The 18599-nt window shown below is 47.9% G+C and overlaps 1 protein-coding gene and 1 pseudogene across 2 annotated transcripts; one reads left to right on the forward strand and one right to left on the reverse strand.

Annotated features, from left to right (window-relative positions):
* Positions 1 to 16835: 16835 nt before the first annotated feature.
* On the reverse strand, positions 16836 to 17923 carry LOC308427409 (PAT complex subunit Asterix-like; the record flags this gene model as incomplete). The annotated part of the gene is made up of 2 exons (XM_080925545.1): positions 16836 to 17194; positions 17845 to 17923. 2 exons carry the CDS (start codon positions 17921 to 17923, stop codon positions 16836 to 16838), a joined length of 438 nt encoding a protein of 145 aa, XP_080781671.1.
* On the forward strand, positions 17922 to 18178 carry LOC308426958 (U6 snRNA-associated Sm-like protein LSm2; annotated as a pseudogene). Its single transcript has one exon. The product of its transcript is annotated as a U6 snRNA-associated Sm-like protein LSm2 (transcript).
* Positions 18179 to 18599: the final 421 nt, after the last annotated feature.

Below are 18599 nucleotides of genomic sequence, written 5' to 3' on the forward strand. Positions count from 1 at the left end.
CTGCACCTTCACCAATGGCCTTCCCTGGCCTCTCACAGTGCTGAGCCTCAGCTGCTCTTTATGACCCCTTTATTCCTTCAAGCCCAGTACCATCTGGGTGACTCTTACACATTACCAAGTCCAGCCACAGCACAAGGTACAACCTTGGCTATCTCTGGAACACAGCCTCTCTGTGCTCTCAGAAAACACTTCCCAAAAGATTTCACCTCAGTGATGCTGGTCTCTTCTTAATCAAGGGTAATTTCTTAGCTCCAGCTGACCAACATCAATAGTCCCAGTAATGCAAAGGTTTTGTTTTAGTAGTTCTGGTATCTTGTTAATCACAGCTGATTCTTCAACCTCAGCTAACCAAAACCACAGAATCTTCACAATCAAAACAGCAACAGCCCTGTTAAGCGTCTTTAATCTTCCCTCTGAAATTTCACAAACCAGGGCTCCATCTTCTGCACTGTTCTCAACATTATCTTTCAAGCTTCTACAGAATATCCCACAGAGCTCTTAATATTCCAATGGCTTTTCTAGCTCAAAGTTCTAAAGTTTTTCCACAGTCCTCACCAAAACATGGTCAGGTTGCCACAGGAATACCCCACTTCTGGTACCAATTTGGCTTAGTCAGGGTTTCTATTCCTGCACAAAACATCATGACCAAGAAACAAGTTGGGGAGGAAAGAGTTTATTCAGCTTACACTTCCACACTGCTGTTCATCACCAAAGGAAGTCAGGACTGGAACCCAAGCAGGTCAGGAAGCCCAGGGATGGCACCACCCACAATGGACTGGGCCCTTCCCCTTGATCACTAGTTGATAAAATGCCTTACAGCAGGATCTCATGGAGGCATTTCCTCAACTGAGGCTCTTTTCTCTATAACTCCAGCTTGTGTCAAGTTGACACAAAACCAGCCAGTATACTTCCCCTCATGAACACAGACACACAATAAAAATTTTTTTCCCACAACAACAGACTTATCTTTGTATATTTGGCTACCCCAAGACACACTATATAGACCAGGCTGTCCTCACCCAGAGATCCACCTGCTTCTTCTGCCTCTGAAAAGCTAGGTTAAAAGTGTATGCCACCACTACCTTAAATTTTTTTCTCTCTCTCCCTCTGTTTGTATGTGTGTGTTTATCTTGAAACAGGGTTTCTCTGTATAGCCCTGGCTGTCCTAGAACTCACTGGGTAGACCAGGCTGGCCTCAAACTCACAAAGATTCACCTGCCTCCTGCCTCTGCCTAAGTGTTGGAATTAGCCAAAGGGGGCTTTTGATTGCTGGACTTCAATACTTTAATGGCTGGACCTTGATAGTCAGCCTCAGGAAGAGGAAGGAATGTAATTTCATGGGTTTTAGCAAGGCAGAGGGAATGGGAGGGAAGGGCAAGGCCTGCCATGTTTACCAGGTTGGGCTGGCCAGCGTCCCTTCAAGAGTCACATCCCTTGGAACTAAAGTTGCAAACAGTTGTCAGCTGCTACTTGGGTGCTGGAAACTGATCCCCAATCCTTGGCAAGAGCGGTAAGTACTCTCTCCATCCCATAAAGAAAACATACACGAATCATCAATGGGCCATGACAACGGCTCAGTGAGTGGGTAAAGGAGCTTGCAGCCAAAGCCTAACAACAGGAGTTTTGTCTTTAAAAAAAAAAAAAAAAAAAAAAAAAAAAAAAAAAAGAGCTGGAGAGATGGCTCAGCAGTTAAGAGCACTGACTGCTCTTCCAGAGGTCCTGAGTTCAAATCCCAGCAACCACATGGTAGCTCACAACCATCTGTAATGAGATCTGATGCTCTCTTCTGGTGTGTCTGATGACAGCACGGTGTACTCATAAATAAAATAAGTCTTAAAAAAAAAAAACAAAACAGGAGTTTGATATCTGGGATCCACTTGCTGGTGGGAGAGAAACAACTGCAGGAAGTTGTCCTGTGCTCTCTATGTGCACAAATGTATTCCATGGCACGTACATGTATGCACTCATGAAAATAATCAAACAAATACATACAAACGTAACAAAAACCTTTCAAACAAAATGGAAAAAGAACTAACAGAGAAAGCCGACTTCCCCGGTGGCTGTCTGCCTTCTCTTCTTGTTTTTCCACTTAAAACCGCTTCTCTTGATTTCTCCTGGGCGCTTCCTCTTTTTCTGGAAGCAAACGCAGACACTGGAGCCCTGCATACAAAAGGTAACATTCAGTAGCCACTCCCACCCCCACCTGCCTTGTTTTCATTGGACGGTGTATCCTGGAGCCTGAGCCACCGAACTAAACAGCCCTTCCTCCTTTCTTTGCCAGGGCAGAAATAGTTCCTGTGTTTGATGCAGCCCTCCCCCACCCTGTGCCTGGAAGTTTGGGTTGTTTCCCCCTAGAAATCACTAAGGGCATCACCATGGAAACTGTGGCACCCATTTTTCTACTATAGTAGAGCTGCTAGGTCAAAGTCAAATGCTTATCTCTGTGTCTTCTTGTCAATACCAGAGACAAAACCCAGGTTCACAGTGTTGTCACTAAGCCACACCCAAACACTGCTACTGTGCAAACTTTGGTTTGAATGTTTATGTATGTGTGTGCTGTTTGGGTGTTTGCTTGTTTGTTCTGTTTTTGTTTTATGAGACAGGGTTTCTCTGTGTAACAGCCCTAGCTGTCCTGGAACTTGCTTTGTAGTTCACGCTGGTCTTGAACTCACAGAGATCTGCCTCTGCTGGGCTGTCTGTTCATTGTTTCACTTAATTAACTAGTTTGTTCATTTGTTTCCAGGAACTCCCTCTATAGACCAGGCTGAATTCAAACTCAGAAACCTACCTGCCTCTACCCCTGCCTCTGCCGTGCTGGGATTAAAGGAATGGCCCACCTGGCCTAGCTAATTGCTCCTTTATTGAGACAGGGTCTCACTATGTAGCCTGGTCTAGCCTGGAACCTGTTATATAGACCAGGCTAGCCTTGAACTCACAGAGATCCCCTGCTTCTGCCTGCCCCCCCCTCCCTCCCCCAGGAGTGCTGGGTTCAAAGATGCACATCATGATGACCAGCTTACAGTGTGTTTTAAAACCTTTTTCAGTTCTCTCTTTGTTTGTTTATATTATATGTATGTATGGGTGCGTTCCTGTAGGCACAGATGTACCACAGCGCCTATGCGTGGAGGGCAGATGACAACTTATAGGAGTCTGTTCTTTCCTTCTACCTCACGAATCCCAGGGACGGAACTGTGTGGTCCCAGAGCTTGGTGGCAAACACCTCTTACCCACTGAGCCATCTTGCTGGCCTCACATATTTTGGATGCATAATGGTAAATGATCTCCAGAGAGGTTGTGTCCTTTTGCCCTGACAAGGGAGGGCAGCTGTTTTCCTACTGGCCCAGTCATGGCTGGAAAAAAAAAAATGGTTATGATTTTAGTTACTGTTGAAACCTTACCTATGTAAGAAACATAATTTAAACATATTATACTTACTGATAGAACACAGTCTCAGCTTTATATGAGGAGGACAGTTCCAAATATGGATAGACAGGGCTGGAGAGATGGCTCCATTGAATTAGTAAGATTCCTTTTAAAACGTTTTTTAAAACACTTGATCCTTACATATGTGCTTCAACCGACAGGGGACGGTTCAGCAGGTATGAGCGCTGGGGAACAGTGAGTATGTTCCCCAAGATGCACACGTTGGAAAGAGGAAGCCAACTTTCAGAACTTGTCCTCTGACCTACACGTCCAACTTCTCTCTCTCTCTCTCTCTCTCTCTCTCTCTCTCACTCACACACACACACACTTCATAAAATTTAAATTAAAATTGTGAGCCAGGTGTGGTGACACGTGCCTTTAGTTCTGGCACTTGGGAGGTAGGGGCACGTGGATCTCTGAACTCAAGGTCAACCTACTCGACAGAGAGAGTTCCAGGACAACCCGGGCTACACAAAGAGAAACCATGTCTCAGAAAACTGGAAAAAATAAAAGAGCTTGCATATGAGCACTTTGAAGAGTCCAAGGAGGCCAAAAGCAGATGGTGAATCCTCAGAGCAGGAGTTACAGACAGTTATATAACCCACCATGTGGTGCTGGGAATCAAACCTGAGTCCCCTGGAAGAGCCAGTGTTTTTTTTTTTTTTTTTTTTTTTTTTTTAAGATTTATCCATGTGTTATATATAAGTACACTGTAGCTGTTTTCAGACACACCAGAACAGGGCAACAGATCTCATTACAGATGGTTGTGAACCACCATGTGGTTGTGAGATTTGAACTCAAGACCTGTTGAAGAGCAGACAGTGCTCTTAACCACTGAGCCATCCTCCAGCCCGCAGCCAGTGTTCTTAACAGCTGAGCCATCTCTCCAGGTTCTAAATGTAAATTTAAAAATAGATAGGTAGATAAATGATAGATAGATAGATAGATAGATAGATAGATAGATAGATAGATAGGTAGGTAGTTAGGTCAAACCCCTACCAGAGGAAGCCGATGGCCTGGAACACAAGAGACTCGTGACTCATGGCAGCACCCAGAAGGCACAGGGCAATCCAAACAGAGCTCCACAAGTCCTGTGTAAGAAGGCAGGAGAGATGGGGAAGAGATCCCTGCCCCCCAATGCATTTGTATCTTCAGGGTTCTAGATGTGTGTCTCTTCTGTAAGCAGCGTCTCTGACTAGTTTCTGTTGAAGGAATCTGGAGTAAGAAATCAGTCCGGGAAAGAGGACCCGGCAGCCAGGGGTTCCCAGAAGCCAGCAGCAGTGCTTGGCTAATGGCCAACAAACAACCCTTGGCCAAAAAGCCTAGAGTGGCCTCTTTGCCAAATTCGGGTGTACAGAATCCTTCTTCGGTCGACCATCACTCCGCCACCGAGTTTGGGCTTGCGAAGAAATGTACCCAGCCAATATCTGGTGACCTGTCTTGCCAGCCCGGCACACCCTTAGCAGGCGGTGGTGGCACCATGTGGGCTCACTGTGACCTCCGGAACCAGGCAAGCGTTGGGTCTAGTGAGGCAAGAAGGAAATCTGGTTCAACAGGACTCAGTGGCTGGTGATTCAAACTTCTAGAGTCTGACACCGGACAGTTTATTTTAGGAAGACTTAAGTGCAGTACAACTTTGGGGCAAAAAGATTTTCCAGAAACAATTTCCTCAATCTGTGTACATAGCTAGGGTCTGTATGATCTTGGTTACAAATATTGTAACAGTCACCAACCTGCAAAGTACATATGACATCTAAGCATGGGCTCTATTAACTGAGGAACAAAGCTAAAGATAAAGGACTAGGGAGGGAGCGTCTGGGACAAGCATTCTGGGGGATTTGGGTGTGGCCTGGCACAGGTCACCAAGCTATTAACCACCCCAGCATTCTGGGTGGGAAGCAGGCATACACATCCCTTCGGTGGGAGAGACAAGCTGTGTGCTTCACCCCCACCCCCCACCCCCCACCCCCGCTTAGGCTAGTGTCCATCTGGGGACACAGGGACCTCCTACCCTCTGTAGTACCACAGTTGGGGACAAGGGAAGGAGTTGGAATTCTAAGACTTGGTCAATGTCAGAACGTGAAACAGGTTTCATTTCCTCTTCTGAGGTCCGTTGACATGCCTCCTACAATGGAAGGCAGCTCATACACGTCACCATAGCTCTGTCTTTCACGGTAGACCCAAGAACCATCACCTTAATGTTGTCTGAGTATCAGCAGTCTATGAGCTAGTGAGACCAAGTCTCATAGTCACACTCTGAGGTCTGTCCTTCACCAGCCGAAGGGGCTTTGCATGTTCCCTGATTGGGGAAATGAAGAAAATTGCTGTTAGCTAGGTGTGGTGGTGCATGCCAGTAACATGCCAGTGACCCCAAGGTTCAGGAGCTGGGGGAGGAGTTCAAGGCCAGCCTGGGCTATGACGTGAGACCCTGTTAGAAAAGTAAAAGAGGGAGGGAGGGCTGAGGGAGGAATGGAAGGAGGGAGGGATCTAACTCTGTTTTCCAAATTGTTTTTATCATGTTATGGCCAAACTAACTGTGTATGGGTGTGTGTGTCTGTGTGTGTGTGTGTGTGTGATTGCTCATGCACATGCAATAAGCAGGAGTAAGGGTGTCTGTGGAAGACAGAAGATGGCATCCACGATTCCCTGGCATCAGAATTACAGGCTGCTGAGAACTGTCTGATGTGATGCTGGAAACCAAACTTGAGCTTGGATTCTCTGGATAAACAGTGTGTGCTCTTAAACGCTGAGCTGTCTCTCCTTTTTTTTTTTTTTTTTTTTTTTTTTTTTTTTCTGAGATCAGGTCTTCTGTAGCACACGCTGGCTTTGAACTCACTAAATAGCAGAGCAGCGGAGGACTGCCTTGAACTTCTGACCCTCCTACCTCCACCTCCCAACCACTAGGATTACAGGGGAGCATCACCACTCCCAGTTTATGCGGTGCTGGATTCCAGCCGCGGCTTTGTGCATGGCAGGCAAGCAGCTTACCACACACCACATCCCCATCCTAGTTTCTTGATTCTGACAAGTGGAAACATGGGATAAGCACCACTAGAAGATACAATGTATCAGCTCCCTATGTGGTTTGTATCTGCAAGAAGGTGGGAGGCTGAAGCAGGACAGTCAGCACAAGTTCAAGGCTAGCCTGAACTATGTCACTACATCTTGAGTTTAAGGCCCCTAGTCTAAGCTACAGAGTAAGGGCTTTTCTCCACCCAAAAAGGGCATGCCGAATGTGTAAAAGCAGATCACTGGCTCTATGTTAGCTGATACCCAACTGTATAAGACAACGCCAGACTGGCCAGACTGGGTGATCTCCCATAAGAACGGTTGCTGTTCTGAGATCTCCTAGTGCTCTGGGAGCCAATTAAACCCCAATTATCTAGGGTCTTCCCCCCTCCCTTACCTAGAGCAATAAGTGACCCAAGGTGTCTTGGGGACTTGGATAGCCCCACTACTTTGTGTCAGAGGTTGTTAACTCTTTCTTTCCTCCCTCCCTCCTTTCCACATTTCCTCCCATCCTTAGCACCCTGGCCAATGATAGACACTCACCCCTAGACACCCTCCAGAGGTTTAAGTAGCCTCTGTTCCCCTCACTACACAAGCTGTCTCTCCCTGAAGCTGTCTCCCGAGAGTTTGTGGTCTTGCTCACCGCCTCCTGAGATCTCTTCTGCTCCCTTTCCCCCCTCTTCCCACCTCAGTTCTCTCAGGATCCACCTAGCGATATCAGAGGCATGACATCACGAGGGTGAGGGTGGGGAAGTGGAGCCAGAATGGCAGGAAGCTAACCCAGAACATTCCATTGGTACAAAAGAATCCAGCTGTGCCATGAAAGCAGCCAAGGTAGAAAAGGACTGTGGGAAGAGCCTGATCATATCAAGGCAGAGAATATTTCGCCCAAAGTCCCTTGGAAGGGGCCTCTTAGGAAAACAAAGGGTTCATTGGGTATGGTGCCAGGTACCTGTGAGACTGAAGCTAGCCTGGGCTACATAATCAAATTTGTTTTGAGAAGAATCTTGAGGTTGCTTGGTTGTATCTCCTTAGATCTCGGGTTGGAGACAGCTTAAAAGTGACTCAATGTAGAAAAATGTTTTTAAGATTTATTTATTTATTTATTTATTTATTTTATGTATATATCAGCATGTACACCTGCATGCCAGAAGAGGGCATTAGATTCCATTACAGATGGTTGTGAGCCACCATGTGGTTGCTGGGAATTGAAATCAGGACCTCTGGAAGAGCAGTCAGTGCTCTTAACTACTGAGTCATCTCTCCAGCCCATAGTTTTTTAAAATTGCATTTGTGTATGTGTGTGTGTGTGTGTGTAGGTAGGTAGGTAGAAAGACAAAGCTTGGTAGTTGGGCCCCAGGGATTGAACTCAGGTCCACAGGCTTGGCAGCAGGCACATCCAAACACTGAACTGTCTCACCTGCTGTGGTAAAAACTCTTGAATTAACAATAGGACAACTCCTAAATCTGAAAAACTTGATCCCACGTTACAATCAAGATCTGACTCAGCAGTTAAGCACATTTGTTCTTGCATAAGATAGGGTTCGATTCCCACCAGTAATTCTACTGCCATGGAATTCAGAGCCCATTTCTGACTTCCCTGGGCACCAGGCACATACGGAGTACATGGGTAAACACACATATAGGCAAAACATTCATTTTTTCAAATAAGATTTATTTATTTATTTATTTTATGTATAGGAGTACACTGTCACTGTCTTCAGACACACCAGAGAAGGGCATCAGATCTCATTGCAGATGGTTGTGAACAAGGATTTGGTTGCTGGGATTTGAACTCAGTACCTTTGGAGGTGCAGTCAGTGCTCTTAACTACCGAGCCATCTGTTCAGCACTAGGCAAGACATTCATATACATTATACATAAAAATATTTTTTAAAGAGTCTTCACACAGGAGAGACATAGACCTCCAGCACCAAGAGGTTTGCCCCTCCTCTCCTTCTCTCTTCCTGGTCTTTTTAGACAGGGATTTGCTATGTATCCCAGGCTAGCCTCAGACTCTGAAGTCTCCTGCCTCAGCTTCCTGAGTGCTGGGATTACAAGTGTAATTCAGCATGACTGGCAGATTTTCTCCTCGTGTTTTTTGGATGATTTGTTTGCTTGTTTTTTGTTTTTTTTTTAAGACAGGGTTTCTCTATATAGCCCTGGCGGTTCTGAAACCTACTCTCCAGACCAGGTTGGCCTTGAACTCATAGAGATCCACCTGCCTCTGCTTCCCAAATGTTGGGATTAAAGGCGTGCACCACCACTGCCTGGGCCCAAGCTTTCTTCTTTTTAAATGTTCAGGAAAAGTTTTTAATCTCACTGTCTTCAGAGCCAGAACCCGAGAGCAAGCAGACAGATCTGTTCCACTCCCGGAGGCTGATGGCAAATGGTGTCAGTGCAAGAGTTTGTTCAAAAGGGATGATGTGAGAGGTAGGAAGCCAGGGAGCCCAAATTGGGGAGTCTGGTTTGTTTATTCCTGTGTGCCCAGGAGAGAGTCTAGCACCCAGCATACAGCGGGCCCTCAAAGAACATTTGAACAATGAACTAGATAAAAAGGCCCAGCTTTTAAAGACGCATCAGCGTTCGGGGGACTTCTAACCCCCCCCCCCAAAACACCTGGAGAGCTCTGGGCCAGACTTCCCTCTGCAAGCTCCTGGAGTGCCTAGTCAGGCGAGCCTTTCACGTCCGGCTCCCTGGAGTCCCCAGGTCCTGTCCACACCCTTCCTCTGCATTCCCCAGATCCGTGGTCCCCACCTCCTTTCAACACCCTGCGTTCTGTCTGAGGATGGAACGGGCTGAATAATATTTTCCATGTTCTCAGAGACACACAAGAATGGGCATGCTTGACTCAGGCAAGACCCGTTCTTGCCAGGAACAGAACGCTGATCGGCCACCAGGGGGCGCCGTGGGTCCGTAGTCCCTACTTTCTGGGTTTGTGCTGCACTGAGTTAGTTGATCCTGGTTGGATACAGCCAACCTTCTGGGCCCAGAAGGAAATACACAGATCCCCTTTTGCTTGTAGAAGATCAACGACGGGACCTACACTCTGGCTACTTTGCCTCTATGATTCACTCAGCCCTTGGAGCCTGTGTTATCTTTTAGTAGTAATAAATGCTGTAAATGCACCATTGGATCGTTAGATTGTTGTGAGCATGGAATCAAGCAGAAACTTGCAGGAAGCAAGGGCTGATCATATCAGGGGCCTTTGCTTGTTACATTAATTAACTCGGAGCAGTGGCTTTCAGCTAAGTACCAGGAGAGCCTGCTGGAAGGAAACTTTCAACTACACCATAGGCATCCAGCTACACCATGCCTCAAAAACAAGGCCTAGCACAAGTGTTCCACAGCCGAATCCATCCCAGCCCCACCCCAGGCCCCCACATCCCTCTTTGTTTGAGACAAGGTCCCTCTACATAGTCCTGGCTGTCCTGGAATTTACTATATAAAATAAACTGGCCTTGAACTCTCGGAGATCTATCTGCCTCTGGGTCCTGGGATTAAAGATGTGTGTCATCACACTTGGCCTTTTTTATTTTTTTAACATTTTATTTATTTGTGTGTGTGTGTGTTTGTGTGCATGTACAGGTGTCTCATGGCTAGTGTCAGAGGACCTTTTGCTGGAGTTGGTTCTCTCCTTCCACCATGTAGGTCCTGGTTGTAACATTCAGGCCATCTGACACAGAGACAAATGTCTTTACCCAGTGACAGTCCAGCCCAGCTGCTTTGGCTTTTCCTCCCCCAGTAGAAGAATTTACAGGCCACCAGACCTGCCTTAGTCTTAGTGGGTTTTGTTTTATGTCTGTATTTACTTGATATATGTGCACATGCACACAGAGGTCAGAGGTCAGCATCCAGCGTCTTCCTGAATTTCTCACACATTTATTTAGTGTGTTTAAGCACACAGATGGGGACATGCTCATGCCGAGGCGTTGTGCATGTGGAGGTTACAGGGAAGCCCCGGGGCGGTTCTTACCATCTACTCAGATTGAGGTCAGCTAAGATGGGGTCACAGTTTAGTGGGAAAGTTTGCAGAGCAGTCCCCACAAAGACACTGAGACTACAGACACGTGTGCCGTTGCATTTATCTGTGACTCCGACCACAGGCCATCAGGGGTTACATAGCAAGCACCTGACCCACTAAGCTATCACCCCACCCTCATGGTGTGTGTTTTACAAGACAGTCTCTCGGAACCGAAGAATCCCAATTCAGAGCCTCATGTTTACACAGCAAGCCGGCTCTGACCATACTGTCTCTCAGACCTTTTTATTTGTTTGTTGCTTGTTTGCAACGTTTTTTGGTGGGTAGCCTACGCTGGTCTAGAACTTGTATTTTGTCCGCTGGACTGACCTCTGACCTGGCCCCACTCCTCTCTTAGCCTTCTGCACCTCTTGTCCGAGGACTGCACTGCTTCTTTTGACTGAGAAACAAACGGGAGGGGAAGGTCGGAGCATCCTTTTCCTCAGTAAGGCTCAACAAGCCTTTTTCTTGGCTGACTCCGGGTGTGAGTCTGCCTAGAGCAGTACAGAGATTTCCCCTGCAGGGGCTCCGAACACCACTCCACACAAGGAGGTGCTTGAGCTTAGAGCGGTTGCGTTTATTTATTTAACTTTACGTGTGTTTTGTCTTCGTGTGTGTCAGTGCACCCCATGATTGTCTAGTGGTTGTGGAGGTCAGCAGAGGGTGTTAGGTCCCCTGGAACACGAGTTATGGCTCATGGTGTGCCTCAGGTGGGTGCTAGGCTCTGAGTTAGTTTGCAGAAGGAAGGATCCTTGTTTGAAAGTGGTAGTTTATTGAGTGGCAGACAAGGTGACAAATCTGAAAAGGATTTGACAGGATAGGATCTTTTTTAAAAGGTATTTATGTTATGCATGTGAATACAGTGTCCCTGTCTTCAGACCCACCAGAAGAGGGTGTCAGATCCCTTTACAGATGATTGTGAGCCACCATGTGGTTGCTGGGAATTGAACTCAGGACCTCTGGAAGAGCAGTCAGTGCTCTTATCCTCTGAACCATTGCTCCAGCCCTTTTTTGAGGCAGGGTTTCTCTGTGTACCCCTAGCTGTCCTAAAGTTCACTCTATTTACCAAGCTGGCCTCAAACTCAGAGATCCGCCTGCCTCTGCCTCCTGAGTGCTGAAACTAAAGGCCTTTGCCATTAGCACCCAGTGTGTTCTTCGTGAATTTCTGAAACAGGTTTCATGTAGCCCGGACTGGCTTCATCTTCGCTGGGCTTCAAGCCGGAATTCATCTCTTGACCCCTCCTCCCCGGTGCTGGCATTACGGTGTACACGCACACACAGCTGCCGTGGTTTATGATTAATATGAGTGCAGAAAATTCCACCCGTAGGCTTTTGTTTTCTGTGTCTGGTAGTAGATTCATTCTAATGAAATAAAAGGAAAATTGCTGTTTAAGGGGGGAGGGGAGGGAGGCCAGCATGAGCTTTAGGCTGTCCAGAGTGGTCACCAGACAGACCTGTCATTCAAGCACCGCATGCCTTACCAGTGTCCCCCAGATGTAAGCCAGACTCTAGACACTTATGCTCACCAGACTTAGGACTTTAAGTGGGTAGCTTTCAAACCAGTCTGTCCAGGTAGGAAACTGGGTGGAGCTGGCAGACGGCTTCAAGACACAACAGCTTTGGCTGATCAAATGCAGAAAGGCAACAGTCTTAACCATATTTGGGACTGAACCCACAGTTTCATGCTTTTGAGGTAGAATGTTCTACCACTTAGCTGGATTCTCAACCCTTGAAAAGAGATCTTTGTCTTTCTTTCTTTTTTTTTTTTTTTTTTTGTCTTGAGGCAGGGTTTCATGTCCAGATTGGCCTCGAACTCCTGAATGTACTACTGCCTCCACTTAAGGGTTGACATACAGGTGTGCCATCATACAGGTGTGCCATCATACAGGTGTGCCACCATATCTAGTTTTTAATGAATCTAGGGGTTGAACCCAGGGCCTCATACATATAGGCAAACACTCTATCAATAAGCTGCTTTTTAAAAAAATAAATAAATAATTTATTCTAGATATGTGAATACACTGTCACTGTCTTCAGACACACCAGGAGAGGGCATCGGACCTCATTACAGATGGTTGTGAGCCACCATGTGGTTGCTGGGATTTGAACTCAGGACCTCTGGAAGAATAGTCAGTGCTTTTAACCACTGAGCCATCTCTCCGGTCCCCAATAATCCTTTAAAGAGAGTCTTAAAAAAACAAACAAACACAAACAAACAAACAAACAAAAAAAAACCCTCTTTGTTTTAAATATTTTTCTATGTACATGTGTGAAAGGCAGAGGAGAATTTTAGAATTTTAGAAGTCCCTTTTGTGCTTCTACCATGAATCCAGCCATCAAATGCAGGGCCTTAGACTTGGCAGCAAGCCAGGGTAGTCATGGCCCTATCTTACTGACCCTAAAAATGTTTTGTCTGTGTGTTTGCTTGTTTGTTTGTTTTGGGTCCTTGGAAAACGTTGCTCAGGATTTTCTCTCGGCGCCGAGACTCCGGGTTCGCTCCCCAGCGCTGCATAGAAAAGAGATGGTTTTATCTGAACCCTGCCTCAGCCTCCTGAGTGGTGTGTGCAGCCTTCTCACTTAACTTTGTGCAGCCTTCTCACTTAACGGTGGTGTGTATGTTGTTCACTAGGATGCTGAGTGAGCCACAGAACTGTGAGTTTGTGCTTTTTCTGGGAGTGTTCAGATACTTCTGGCTGTTCATCACCTTAAACCAAACCACTCTGTATCAGTCCCTCACTCCCTCAGACACCCATGCTAACCGCAGCTCCTCACACAGGCTTTCTGTTGAAGACTGGTCCACTCAGCACTTTGTTCTTCCTTTATTTATTTAAACTATTTATTCTTCTGTTTTTGTTTTGTGTGAGACAAGGTTTCTCTGTGTAGCCCTGGCTGTCCTGGAACTCACTCTGGAGACCAGGCTGGCTTCGAACTCAGAGATTGACCTGCCTCTGCCTTCCCAGGGCTGGGGCTAGAGGTGCGCACCATTGCTGCCTAGCAGCACTTTCTTAGGAAGGAAGGAAGGCAGGAAGGAAGGCAGGAAGGAAGGCAGGAAGGAAGGAAGGAAGGAAGGAAGGAAGGAAGGAAGGAAGGAAGGCAGGAAGGAAGGAAGGAAGGAAGGCAGGAAGGAAGGAAGGCAGGCAGGAAGGAAGGAAGGAAGGAAGGAAGGCAGGAAGGAAGGAAGGAAGGAAGGCAGGAAGGAAGGAAGGAAGGAAGGAAGGAAGGAAGGCAGGAAGGAAGGAAGGAAGGAAGGAAGGAAGGAAGGCAGGAAGGAAGGAAGGAAGGAAGGAAGGAAGGCAGGAAGGAAGGAAGAAAGGAAGGAAGGAAGGAAGGAAGGAAGGCAGGAAGGCAGGCAGGAAGGAAGGAAGGAAGGAAGGCAGGCAGGAAGGAAGGAAGGAAGGCAGGAAGGAAGGAAGGAAGGAAGGAAGGAAGGCAGGAAGGAAGGAAGGAAGGAAGGAAGGCAGGAAGGAAGGAAGGAAGGAAGGAAGGAAGGAAGGAAGGCAGGAAGGCAGGCAGGAAGGAAGGAAGGAAGGAAGGCAGGCAGGAAGGAAGGAAGGAAGGAAGGCAGGAAGGAAGGAAGGAAGGAAGGAAGGAAGGAAGGCAGGAAGGCAGGAAGGAAGGAAGGAAGGAAGGAAGGAAGGCAGGAAGGAAGGAAGGAAGGAAGGAAGGAAGGCAGGAAGGAAGGAAGGAAGGAAGGAAGGAAGGAAGGAAGGCAGGAAGGAAGGAAGGAAGGAAGGCAGGAAGGAAGGAAGGAAGGAAGGAAGGAAGGAAGGCAGGAAGGAAGGAAGGAAGGAAGGAAGGCAGGCAGGAAGGAAGGAAGGAAGGAAGGAAGGAAGGAAGGAAGGAAGGCAGGCAGGAAGGAAGGAAGGAAGGAAGGAAGGAAGGAAGGAAGGAAGGCAGGAAGGAAGGAAGGCAGGAAGGAAGGAAGGAAGGAAGGAAGGAAGGAAGGCAGGAAGGAAGGAAGGAAGGAAGGAAGGAAGGAAGGCAGGAAGGAAGGAAGGAAGGAAGGAAGGAAGGAAGGCAGGCAGGAAGGAAGGAAGGAAGAACAGACAGATGGACAGACATGTTGTCTCATTTGTCTCCTGTACTCCAAGCTGCATTTGGACTCTCTATGTAGCTGATTTTGCTTTTTATCCCTCAGTTGCCCAAAAGCTGGGGTTCTAGGCTTGTGCCAACTTCAGCCCCACCACCGGGGTTGAACCCCTAACCATCTCTCCCAGTCCCCTTCTCTGTGACTCGAGCATTTGCCTGGTTGTTCTCTGACTATTAGGCTGTCTCCCTATCTTTGTTGGGAAGTGGTCAATTCCTGGAGTGCTCCCTCTCCCTCCTGCCCCCACCCCTACTAGCAGGGCTCCCGAAGTTAGAAACCCTCCCTGGGGCAAGTGCTAACAGAAGCTTCATGGCCTTGAGAACCCATATGTCACTGGAGGCGTGTTTTTTTACATAAACGCTCTGGGAACAACTGTCACCAGGGTCCTTAAAAAGCACTTCACAGTTCATCTCCCATGAGCTCATCCACCCTGAATAGTGTAGGAGTCACGGGGGCGGGCAGGAACCAGCTTAAAGTCCCATCAGAAGATGCCCCAGCCAGGCACAAACTCTTCCCCTACAACCTGGCCTGAAATGACCATCTTCTGAGGTTGTCATTGGACACTCACCTGTGACCAGCATGGCTAACTGGTCAGTTCTCAGGCTTTGTCCAACTTGATCTTTCTGGAGCCTTGATTTGGCTAATAACTCCTTTCCTCCCCATTCCCCCTAGGGTAGACAGGTGTCCCTCTGGCCTAGTTCTCTGCTTATTTTTCTTCTGGGGTGGGGGGCTCCCAGCCATCCCCCTCCTGCCCCTGTCTAGTCTCTCCCCACAACCCAAAACAGGTTTTCTCTGTGTGGCCCTGACTGTCCTTATTTGCTTTGTAGACCGTGCTGGCCCCAAGCTCACAGATCTGCCTGCCACTGGAGGGATTAAAGGCCTGTGTCGTTATACCAGGATCTGTGTGTATTTCACCGCCGCCCTAGAGAGCCTCCTAGACTGGCCTCTGAACTAAGTCTCACCATGTTCCCAGTTGGGGGTGATGTCACCTCCAATTACAGCTTCCCTATCTACTGGATGTTAGTGGTGCTAACCCCACCACTATCCCTGTGTCGGCTGGTACCAAGGCAAGCTCCTATCAGCTGACATCCAGAGAGCAGAGGACCTCAGAAGGCATCTTGTCTCCTCTGCCTCTCTCCCTCCCCCAACCCTGTCAGTCTGATTTCTGAATGATCCAGAACCTATCGGCTCTTACCGTCTTTGTCTCTTCCACCCTAGCCTAAGGTATGTTCATCTCAGGCCAGGAATGGTCCAGCTGGGCTCCCCACCCCCACTGGTTCCCACAACCTGCTCTGGCTCTTTTTGGTCCAGATTCAGTCTCTAAAACAGCTAAGCATTTCCTCCTCCCTGTCTTCTCTGATGAGAGCCTCCAGGGATTTCTGGTGTCGTTCAGGATAAAAAACAAACTGCTCATGTGTGTGTGTGTGTGTGTGTGTGTGTGCAGGCGTACATGTATGTGCGTCTGTCTGTGGAGGCTGGCTGGCTGGAACATCAACCACAGTTCCCCGGACACCCTCCCCTCCCCCCTTTTGGAAGACTTACTGTGTAGCCCTGGCTGGCTTCTAACTCCTTATGTAAACCAGACTGGCCTTGAACTCTCAGATATCCTCTTGCCTCTACCTACGCAGTGCAGCCTTTCTTGGGATTTCTGAAGGCTGAACTTAGGTCCGAGTTGTTAATACACGACCAACTAAGCTATCTCTCCAGCCCTCATTTTTTGTGTTTTTATGATTTTCTATCTCTGTGCATGTATGAATGTATGCCTTGTATGTGCATACATGCCACGTTTTGTGTGTGTGTGTATGTGTGTGTGTGTGTGTGTGTATGCCCTTGAAGGCTAACAGAGGTCATGTGACTCTCCTGAGCTGGAGTTAAAGATGTTCAGCTAACATAGGTGTGAGGAACCCACCACATCAGTTTGTCTGGAAGAGCAAGTGAGCGCCAAGTGTGCTTTTAACAGGCAGACATTCTCAGCCCTTGCCTTTTGTCTCTTCTTCAGAGTGGAAATTTTTATATCAACTGGTTTCAATAAGAAAACAAGTGGATACTTAGAAACAGAACAGTGCTTCTCAGTGGCCAGGGGAGGGAAGGTAAAAGGGAGGTCTGCAGGTTTATCTCTGTCAAAGTCAAAGCAGAAGCAGAACCCCAAAGGAAGGGCCAAGTTCCCTCCATTCCGCTGGGAGACCAGAAACCATACTCAGGCAAGTTTAGGGAGGATAGAGGCAGCCAAAGGTTAGGCCAGAGAGAAGGTGGGCTGGAGGACCCAGGGCCAGGAACCAACCCTCCAAGGTGGCATCACCATGGGGGTGTCATGGGCTGAAGATTCTGCAGATAGGACATCACCATGGCAGATACTGAGAGCAAGAAGCTAATCTTCCTCTGCTTAGAGTCCTCAGAGCTCCGGGAGTTGGCAAAGCCGATAAGGGAGCAGAGGACAGCTACCCAAGCACACCACTTCAGCTTAAGCATGGACCCGCACATGCTGAAGACCATGCCAAGAAGATTCATGCAGTCCGGAGTCGGGTCGTCCAAAGCCGGGTTGCCCCCGCTCGGAGGAGGCTTATACCTCAGCACTTCGTTGGGCCTCCTTGGGTCGGACATATTGTTAGTGGTGGGCGGAGCAAACCTCAGACCACGCCGTACTTCTTTCTCGGCTAGAACAGCAGCTTCCGGTGTGAGAATCACCTTTTTTCTTTGTTTTTGTTTAATGTATATAAATGTTTTGCCTGTATGTGTACAACATATAATCCTGGTGTCCAAGGAAATCAGAGGAAGCCCTCAGATCCCTTGGAACTGGAGTTACAGAGAGTTGTAAGTTTTTCCTGTATGCTGAAAATCAAACCTGGATCTTCTTCTTCTTTTTTTTTTTTTTAAAAAAGATTTATTTATTATATAAGTACATTGTAGCTGTCTTCAGACACACCAGAAGAGGGCATCAGATCTCATTACAGATGGTTGTGAGCCACCATGTGGTTGCTGAGCTTTTGAACTCCTGACCTCCGGAAGAGCAGTCAGTGCTCTTAACCGCTGAGCCATCTCTCCAGCCCAAACCTGGATCTTCTGTGAGAGCAACAGATACAGGGCTGTAGAGAGGGCTCAGCAGTTAAAGCATTGGCTGGACATCCAGAGGACCTGGGCTCGATTCCTAGCACCAACATTTGTCTGGGGGATGTGGAAGGTCAAACCTAACCGCACCACCACAAGCTGTCACAGCCAAACAAAACAAGAACAATAGGGATCCCTCTCTCGGTTTGGCGGTCCTCTCTGCTCTGTAGTACTCCGTTCCCTTTGAGTCGTGATTCACCCGCGGATTTCACGGTTCCTCTTGCGCCTGTGCCTCCGGCCCCGCAGTCCCCGGCCACCCCGCGTGGCGCCAGCACCATGCTTTTCTGCTCCCTTTTCAAGTCCCTTGTGGGCAAGGATGTCTTCGTGGAACGCAAGAAAAACCCGAGTACCTCAAAATCAAATTAACCGACATCGGTGTCGCAGACCCTGAAAAATGGCCTCACATGTCATCAGTCAAGAACTGCTCCATCAGGGGCTCAGTGGTCCGCTACGTGCAGCTGCCAGCGGACGAGGTGAACACACAGCAGTCACAGGACTTAGCAAGGAAAGAAACCCTTCAGCAGAAACAGTGATGCACCTTTCCCTCCCCCTCACTTCCCCACTGGTGACCCAGAACTTGATGTCCCACTGAGGACAAGGACACCCCTGCCCAATACTTACAGTATGTGTTGTTTTGTTAATGTTTGTTTTTTTTTTTTTTTTTTTTTTTTTTCTTTTGAGCGGAATGGATGAGAGATGATTCCTCTGTTAAGAAGGGAGGGTAGAAGAGCCAGGACCTGCACAACAGACCTGGACTGACTCCCAGACTGTACCTTCTCACCCTCCCTGGCCATGGGAGCTGCATCCCAGGCCCTTCCATGGTGCCATGTAATACGTCTGAGGTTAGGCTATAGCTTACTGTCTACACGCAGCAGTAACTCTGTAGTCTGGTTGGCTGCACCCAGTTGCTAGAAGGAAGTTCTCCCGAGGCTGCGTGTAGCTTAGTGGCTACAG

The sequence above is a fragment of the Micromys minutus genome, assembly GCF_963924665.1.
Source record: "Micromys minutus genome assembly, chromosome: 11".
Classification (NCBI taxonomy): Eukaryota; Metazoa; Chordata; class Mammalia; order Rodentia; family Muridae; genus Micromys; species Micromys minutus.